This window comes from Monopterus albus, unplaced genomic scaffold (assembly GCF_001952655.1).
Source record: "Monopterus albus unplaced genomic scaffold, M_albus_1.0 scaffold63.1, whole genome shotgun sequence".
NCBI classification, from domain to species: domain Eukaryota; kingdom Metazoa; phylum Chordata; class Actinopteri; order Synbranchiformes; family Synbranchidae; genus Monopterus; species Monopterus albus.
Window position 1 is genome coordinate 457948 of NW_018127943.1, and position 9135 is coordinate 467082.

Consider the following 9135-nt stretch of genomic DNA (forward strand, 5'->3'; position numbering starts at 1 on the left):
TAACCCTGTAACACTCCCTCCACCTCGCATTGTTCTTAATAATTTATTGTGCTCTTAGACAACCAGATATGTGACATAATCACCATCAAAGATTATCTTACAAAAAAGAGCTCATGAATGTGCATTTTCTGTTGCTAAATGATGGTTTTATGTGGAAATATGCTTTTTCGCTCTCTTATTGGTTGTTAGATGAGAAGATAGATGCCACCCGCAGTCTGTATGCTAAATGTTAAGATACCACCAGCAATGGATTAGTTTAGCTCAGCATAACCCCCAAATACATTAAGATACCACCAGCAATGGATTTGTTTAGCTCAGCATAACCCCCAAATACAAAACCACATCTTATTTTCTTCACTTCATTGCAGGTGTATGTCTTCACCAGTCAGTCAAATTAATGTGAATGGGACTTGAGGATGCAGTGACCTTTGACCCCCTAAATCTATTCAGTTCATCATTGAGGCCAAGTGGACATATGCCAAATTTGGAAGAAAAAAAAATCCCTCAAGGTGTTCCTGAGTTATCGAGTTCACAAGAATGGGCCATCTGATTGTATGGACAGACATACAGATGGATGGACAAACAACCCAAAAACATAATGCCTCTAGTGGCCATGGCTGTTGCTGGCACAAGGGCATAAAAATGACCTCTAACCCATCACAGTGCCCTTGAGGAAGAAGCATTGGTGTGATTTTAAAAATTCAAAAATCCTCTAAAAAGCTTTAAAAGAGTCTCAAACAGGACACAGTCCAAAGCAGTGACTCACTCCTGCCTCGATCCTCTTCACTGTTCTCAGAGTTTAGAATTTTCAAACGACATGTGTTGTTATGTATTCGCAGATCCCTTCTGCAGCTGCTCCTGTGGTCGGGCAAGTGCTTTGGGCTTTGGTTTATATAATGACTGCAAAGCAAAACACACACAGTACAGCTGACTTGAGTTGCTGCATGGCCAACATTGTGGCAAGCCAAATCAGAATCATTACAAACACTTTCACTTATTAAATTGGCATGCTGCTTGATACCAGAGTCATAGTTCAGTGCAAAGGACTCAGGAGAGTAAGCACAGGACTCTGTCAAGCCATTAGAAACCTTCTTCTGCAGATAAAAATCACTCCTTTTTAAAACATGACACAAAATATTGAGCCTCTTTATGACAAGATACCTTGTCAGAGCTTTAAAATAAAGGACTGGCAGTGAGTGACAATATGTGGCCAAAGTACTAGCACATGTACAAGCTGACCACAAGTCAGTTATGACAAAGAAAACATTAAATAGTTTAAAGCTGTTAGCAGTAACCACCTGTCAATGATCTGTTACGCTGATGAGTATTCTCACATGACACAGAGGTGACAGAGAGAATCCCTCAGACTGTGTGGTGTGCAAGAGACCATAAAACCGCTTCACACAGCAGACAGAGGTTAAAATGAGACTCTGTTTACAGAAACCATGAGGCCAACCTGGCACTCAGAGTTATAACTAGTTTCTGCCAAATTCAGGTGGTCATACCCTCCAGATCCTGCAGAAACACAGAACAACAGCTCCACATGGTGGACAATGTAACTTGTACTCTCACGATAAAGCTCATGGCACAATTAACTACACATGAAGGAACAATGCTGAAAAAGGAAAAGAAAAATATAGAGGTCCATTTTTGACATCAGGAACACAGTGAAAAAAGGTTTTGTGAAAATTGCATTTATGAAGACTCATGCTCTTCATTAAGGCACCTTTTCCAGAATTATTGACATGATTCCCCACAGCATCTCCTTTCTTCTGAAATGTTTGAAGACACAATTTGATATTCTTTTTGCTTTCTTCATTCAAGTCCACGTGCCACTGGTCACCCTTTCAGCAGTGTACTTAAGCATTAGGTCTGCAAGAACAAACAATAAAAATAATATTCTAAATAGCCAAATTCTAAAATGAAAATGAAATTACATAGTAAGATCTATACTATATGTAATGCTTCCATTCAGACTTCAACTGTTTTGAGATTAAATGCCTACAATAGCAAACCTGTACAATTATGCTGCTAACTCTCACTACTTAAATCAATAATTATGTCATTATAGTTTCTCTTTACTTAAAATGTAAGAACTTCTGACTTTTATGCACATAAAGGTCAGTTTCCAAGAGCTAATTTATATAAAATTTAGATGATTTTGTGGTGTATATAAAAAGCCAGTGTGCTAATAAAAGCTCCTTAGTGTCAAATTTTTATGTGATTGTGCAATTGTTTTCAAATTATTCTGGTGCATTGGTGGCTCCCACAGTGTTTTCATACTACCACTAGCAGATGCCTGTGGAATTAAAATCGTATTAAGACTTGAAGAGTGGCAGTAAGTGTCATGTATTCATAATGAATAATAAGAATGTAGGGACAGATCTTGACTTGCATACAACTGGCATCTCTTGGCCAAAATGGTGTCTGTAAATCTTTACATCTATCAATACAGATAACATTCAAAATTGATTCTGACATCCACAGGGATGACAGTAAATCATTATGATGATACAATTTGGGTGATTTTATGCAGATGTACTAAACCCTGACTTACCTGGGCAGAGGATTTTTGTCAGCGATGCCTTCACTTCCATCAGCTCTGGGTTTTCCTCAGAGTCTTTACAGGCATGGAAGCTTGTGAAGTGCAGCGCAGGCCACCAGTCTTTTCTTCCAGCCATTTCTCCAGAAACAACATCCTTCCAGTCTTCTCTGTTTTGATATACAAATAGACACAACAACAGGCTTCAACAGCTGTAAGTGATGTACAAAAAACTAGTCTGTTAAAAGTTTAATCAAAACTTGGACTTCAGTTCTCTGAACATTTCGTACATACTGTAAGTGTAATTTTTGAATAATGGCTTTTAAACGCTTCCACACATCCAGGTTGATCCTCCAGCAAGCAAAGTCAAGCATTTCCAGAACAACCCCTAAAGCCTTCTGGATGTCACCTTTTTTGTCTGAAACATAACAAGGACGTAAATATATACAGTACATTTTATGGAAGAGATAAAACATTATTGGGAGGCAAGGTTAAAACAAAGGAACACAGAGGTATGAACACAGTTTATTTAACAATGGTCAAGTCTGATTTTACCTGACTGAAGCAGGAGAGAGCTGTACTCCAACATCAACTCATGGCTTGGGACTAAAACATGGAGGTTCTACAACATAAGGAAGCAAAGATTAATACAAGTATACTCTATCTTAAATTTGAAGTGGCATTTATATGTCTAAAGTGCTTTCAGTACGCAGTTATACCTTCAACTCTTGCATCAGTTTCCTCTCGGATGCATCATGCCGCTTTAAGTATTGGTACAAATAGACATGCGCATTGGGATTAGGTGGAAAACTGTCATCATATGCATAGTCATTCAGGACTTTTAGAGCCACCTCATGATCCTCATAGAACTCCAGCATCTACCAAGATAAAACAATGCCTATAGAATACTTCCTTACACTCAGCCTGAAAACATGAAAAACAAAGTTTCATTCAGAGTGCAAGGGAACAAAATATCAACTAATAGTTTTTTTTTTAAGTGTATCACAAGTTTCCAGAGCTTGGGGTGACATCTCCAAATGTTTAGTTTTTAACAGTGCAAAACCAAAAGATATCATGTACTAAGACTGAAAAAACCAAAACATATTCACAGTCAGTTTTTGAACATTTTGCTTAAAAATTACATAAATGATTAATTGATTACCAAGGTTGTTGTAGATACATTTTTTCAATTGCCTAATCAATTAATTGACTAAATGTTGCAGCTCTAGTCTACTGTTTCATCTTATGATATATATATATACACAGTACATCTTTAATTAAGTCAGACAGTTTGGAATGAGTGCTTACCTCAACATAACATAGTATGAAGGGATCCCAGACACCAGGATTTTTCAAAATCTCCTTTAGATTCACAGAGGCTTGTCTGAAGTAGTTGTGCATCTCTTGGTTGTCACCAGAGTCGGGATAATCTGAAACAGGCAGACAAACATCACATACACATGAGCAGGTTCCATCTGTTTTTTTTAAAACAGTATGTCACATTACAGAGCAATGTGCAAATTATTTATTCACAGTGCAGTCAGCTCTTCCGTTTCTTGATCACATGCATTTACTGTGTCTGACCTGTAGGTGACACTGCAACACTGCACAGGAGCTTGTAGTGTGTTGCTATAACTGATACAAGGAAATAATTTATGCTCTGGGTGTGTGTATTGCCTTACCAGTGTTGGAGTGTGTAAACTTTTTGTCACACCAGATGATATAATCAAGCAGGCTCCTGTAGGCCTGGATCAATTTAGTCTTCTGATTGGACAGCTGACGTTTTGCATCTTCAATGTGGCCATGGAGCAGCAGGTGGAAGGCATGTTCCAGACTGATCTAGAGACACAGAGGAACGGGTCTCAAATGTGTTTCAGCAAAAAAGTAAACTGGTACACCAACATGAGATGTGAGCACTGTGTAGTAAGATCTGTCAGCTAACATACCATCAGGTAATGCCGAAATCCCGAATGTTTCATTCGTTCATAGATGATGTTGTAGTCTTCCAACTTTGAGTTGGGGTGATTGTGAAGGATCTCAGTGCTGATTCTCCAAATAAGCTGGGGTGAAAATTTCAAAGAAAGAGTTAATACTATGGAGGATGTGGTAACTTTCTACAATGTGTCATCGAACTGTTGCTATAACTGACATAATTTGTTAGGTAATTTCTTAGTTAGATAGATATTCAGAGATTTGTTGTCTAGAAATGTTTAGTGGAGACAGGATGTCTAGCTCAGGCTGTTAAATGCTCAGTTATTCTGATGTGCTGCAGACTGCATCTAGGCCAAGGCTAATTAAATCAGACAAAGGCTGCAGGCAGAGAGGATTGTTATTATTAACTGTAATGCTAATGTTAATATTTGTCTTAATGTGAAATGTCATGTCAAATTGTTCTTAGATACACACCACTAATCAACAGCCACACACCTTGACTTTTTCTCATGTTTTGACTATTGTTATGGTCAGCTGCAGGCTGGCATATCAGGTGACGTCACGGTTTGACGTGCCTGGGTAGAATGGGCTAGCCCAACCAAATGATTAATATTGTATAGGTTTCTTGGTTCAGGGTCTTTCATCTTCCAAGCTGCCTGCGCGCAGGTTGGTGGTGGGAGAGATCTGGACGTGTAATGTTAATTTTACCTGTGATCCTCTGAATAAACCAGTACAGTTATTTTTTATAAAATCTAAAGTAGTCTACTTCGTCTTTGTGAGTTCCTGGTTTGAAAGAGCCGGAAGAAGCTTTGTAATAAAACAGAGCTTATAACTCCTTACTAAATTGTGTAAAATAGTAGCACATATATTTTGCTAGATTACTGTAAACGAATTCAGTTGTATTTTGGAGAATTGTCTGTGGTAAATTTTCTTTCATAGCCTAAAACAAAAATATTTTATTCATCCTGGACTGTTTTGTGATTTATAGTATTTGTCCATATGGGCTGGTCACTGTGTATATATGATACAAAATAAATAAATAAAAACAAATCTACCTCTTTATACTGCTGTTCTGTGTTTCTAGATGAGTCTTCTAGTATTTGTGAGTAACATGCCATGTATTCTGCAGCTTCTTGCCATCTGTGATGCAGCATGGCTTCTCTGATCTGCTCCAGGCAGATCCTTGTACTCTGGTGAAACCCAGTTTCCTTCGGTGTCTCTAAAGATAAAAAACAAAATTATCTGATGACATGAGTGCATATGTCATAGACAATTTAACTATTATAGGTTTGATTGCTCAGTGGATATTTGAGGCTGAATGTCTGTCTGTCTGTCTGTGTCTCTAGATCAGTCTATTTTTCTATATATTCATTTTCTTGTACCTTACACATTGAGAGCCACTGTACCGGAGCCAAATTCCATATCTATTTGAACATACTTGGCCTGTAAAGCTAATTCTGACACTAATATCAGATAATATAATATATTTGAGAGTGTAATAAATCTGATAGACATACTAGTCAATAGCCATTATATGTAAAGAGACATAACAGTAAAACACTTTTGATAGGAATCCTATGGTAACACCTTGTTTAATGGAGATTTTTCTGAATTCATGTTTTGTTTTTTTTTTAGTTTTTCTGTAATAGATTCTTTTGTAATTTATCAGGCAACATATGCACAGACATGATATATCTGCAATAAGCTGAGACTAGCCGACAATTTATTGATCTGACTATGTTGTAAACTGTAGGTACACACTGCATAGCTCACCTACACACAATGGATTAACCAGAGGGAGATTGGATTTTTTCCTTCCTTTTGTAGAGTTGTTGTCTGAAGAGTCGTCATCCTCTACATCTTCAAGAGGCCCTAGCTCTCTTTCCAGTTCATCCATAATAAGTGCACTCCTTAGACTCAGGTAAGACAGTGGCCTTTTATCATTTGGTCAAATGGGCAATGTATGCCTTTTACCTGCAGGAACAATGTAGGGCTTATTTACAACACATTATGATCGCTGCAGATATAGTCTGAAGGAGCACATGCTGTAAAGTCACAGCACAACCTCAGCTCAACATCTGGTAAGGGCTTGCTTCTCACACTAACAAGAACAATCATTTATCTATCTCTGTACATTTTGTATGCATTTTAATGTTTGATATATTTGTGTGCATTGTGTTGAGCTCCCTGAATCGCCTTTGTTTATGAAACTGTGCTATATAAATAAATTTGCCTTGCCTACAGTACTGTGCAAGATTTTAGGCATCTTAAATACCAGTTTCAATCGGTACGGAATTCATTTTGCAGCATGAAGCGACCCAAATCATACAGCCAGAGTCATAAACCCCTTTCTTCAGAGACAAGAAGAGTGAGATTATACTGCAACAAATATTTAGCTCATATATTGCCGCCAAATAAGTTATGTTACCATTGCATATTTAAACTTAGAAGAGCAAAGGTAAGCTAACTGACATTAAATTGGATGAATGTGTGTGAACAGGTGTAACGTTACTATGGATACGTAAAAAAGGGTAGCTCTTTTCCTACCTTCTGAGCAGATGTTTTGTTAAGCCAGGGTTCCGATGCTAAATTTGATTAGAAAACTATTTAACCTGCAGTAGCTATTCGTACTTTGAATCCCAGCTGATAGCAAGCAAATTCTTGCCGTATCTTATACCATGATCAGGTCTACTTTGCACGTTTTCCCCAACAATTTACCACACTTTCAGCACAGCGATTAAGGAAGTAAAAGAGAACATTACGCCAGGATTGGTTGTTGTAGCCGGAAGAGGCGGGGCGAAGAATTTCTTCTCTCTTTTTTTTTTTTTTTTTTTTTTTTTTTTTTTCACGGGTTTTTAAAACACATGACATGATAACATGGTTAGGGGAAAACGCATCGCGACATTCAAAACAAACTTCACTTTACTCTAAATCTATTCCTGACCCTTGAAATCTAATCAATCCCGTTTCTTTGCATCTTTATTTTGAAGTGACTCGTTCAGAAATTGGGCGTCTGTGTATACAGTCGTGCCTCACATTAGTGTTGTTGTAATTATTTGTATTATTTTTCATTGTGTGTTCAGATGGCTTGCATAAGCGAGTATTGATTGTTAATGAGAAAGGACCCCTGTTTGAGAACACGAAGGCTTTAGGCACTAACAGTAAACCCAGGATGCTTTTGTATGACCGGTTCTTATTTATTAACTTAAGTGCTTAAATAAACCTAAATAGCATCAGTATTTGGTGTGACCACTCTTTGTGCACAGTTTTAAAGGCACTTAAGCATCCTGGAGAACTTGACACAGTTCTGTGGATGTCAGCTGTCTTAAACTCTTCTGTCTCTGCACTATAGCCTACCAGACTGACTCCATGAAATCAGGGATTTGTGGAGACCATATCATTTACTGCAGGTTAAGATCACCCTTCTTGTCTCTGAATGGCATCGTTTATGACTGTATGTTTACAGTTATTGTCCTACTGTTGAAATAACTTGGGACCAATCAGGCACTTCCCTGTTGGTACTGGTTATGGAAGAGAATCTAAATATTTTAAGTGTTCAAAACCTTTGCACTATTGTACATACCAGGACCTAAAGCCAAACTTCACTTGGCAAACTAGTTTCAGTATAGAAGTTGACTATTTATCAAATAATGTATGTACATACATGTATGATGTTTATACTGTGTAAAATGATATTTGTGTTAAGGATGTTGAGGATATTCTCTGCGCTATAGGATCATCTGAGTTTATTATATTTTAAGATTGTGCAAACATTATGAGCCAGATGCTGGTTGTTAATGACACAACAATTGTCTCTTTTTCAGCATCCCAAACTTGGAGCTTAATTGCACTGAGTCTGAATACAATGGTCTACTAACTTTTGGATTTTTAGTACATAAAAGATGAAAACGTGAGTATAAATTTTCCTTTTTCTCCTTTCATTAAACTTTTTTTTTTTTTTTTTTTGGCTATGTATAGGTCTTTCTGCTGAACAAACTGTGGAGAAGGACAATGTCATTCACATCTTATTCTTAAATCTTTTTGTGCATATTGTAAGCCTACCTAGGTATCTGGGCTGTTCATAAGAAACCGTACATATGGTGCCTCTCTTATCACCGCATCTATTTGAATTAGTCGCCTGAAGCAGCCAAATCCAAACCTACATCCTGTGCATAGCTTTCCGTGCCTGCCCCCAAGCCGGATCTGATATGCTGACGTGTCGGCTCCTCAAGCCCAGTGCCCATGTTCCAGCGGCAGAACCAAGGCAGTCAATAAGACTGCCAGCATGGAAGGAAAACACTATAGACAATGCTTTTTATTACTTTTATTTAATTTTACTTCAATTGCAGCTGTGGATAAAAGGTTCTCCGACTTTAAAAGCTGTGCCGATACGGACTGTAGCAGTAAGTTTGTCGGCTTATTGTAATTTAGCTAGCTCATCAGTACTTCAAGGATGCATCTTCTCCCTATCCCGATACGTCAGCTAGCCATAAACGCCGCCTTATCTCTTGACCTGTTGCCAGTCGATATGTGCGACCAGACCGGGCTCTTTAAGTACTTCTCATGCCGTGTAGCTGTGTGCTGTTTATGTAAAGCAGGATAGACCAGTGTTAAAACCGGTTATTATGTTGTGATGGTTATTCAGCCTGTGTTGGCATGGC

At 37.9% G+C, this 9135-nt stretch overlaps 2 protein-coding genes across 6 annotated transcripts in view; one reads left to right on the forward strand and one right to left on the reverse strand.

Annotated features, from left to right (window-relative positions):
- Positions 1-288: 288 nt before the first annotated feature.
- taf1a (TATA box binding protein (TBP)-associated factor, RNA polymerase I, A) lies at positions 289-7225 on the reverse strand. Of its 2 annotated transcripts, none has more exons than XM_020604074.1 (11): positions 7022-7225; positions 6248-6448; positions 5530-5693; positions 4489-4602; positions 4225-4381; positions 3851-3972; positions 3262-3303; positions 3098-3164; positions 2837-2960; positions 2558-2712; positions 289-1872 (listed from the first exon to the last, which is right to left on the reverse strand). In XM_020604074.1, the coding sequence occupies exons 2-11, from the start codon at positions 6369-6371 to the stop codon at positions 1820-1822; spliced, it is 1122 nt and encodes a 373-aa protein (XP_020459730.1). In that variant the 5' UTR covers positions 6372-6448; positions 7022-7225; the 3' UTR covers positions 289-1819. The 2 variants fall into 2 exon arrangements, with proteins under 2 accessions (XP_020459730.1, XP_020459729.1); XM_020604073.1 differs by having other exon boundaries at positions 3262-3420.
- A 1431-nt stretch (positions 7226-8656) lies between these two features.
- mia3 (MIA SH3 domain ER export factor 3) overlaps positions 8657-9135 on the forward strand; it is an 18846-nt gene continuing 18367 nt past the window's right edge. For 3 of the 4 annotated variants that reach the window (XM_020603853.1, XM_020603855.1, XM_020603856.1), the window contains exon 1: positions 8892-9028. In XM_020603853.1, coding sequence (XP_020459509.1) covers positions 8928-9028 — 101 coding nt within the window. In that variant the 5' untranslated portion in view covers positions 8892-8927. The other variant, XM_020603854.1, reaches the window with a different exon arrangement.

Coding starts and splice junctions, on each gene's coding strand:
- taf1a (XM_020604073.1), bottom strand. CDS start 6,371: ATGGATGAACTGGAAAGAGAGCTAGGGCCTCTTGAAGATGTAGAGGAT. Junction 3,421..3,850: donor TCATACTATGTTATGTTGAG/GTAAGCACTCAT, acceptor TTATCTTGGTAG/ATGCTGGAGTTCTATGAGGA. Junction 1,873..2,557: donor GACAAAAATCCTCTGCCCAG/GTAAGTCAGGGT, acceptor TTGTTCTTGCAG/ACCTAATGCTTAAGTACACT.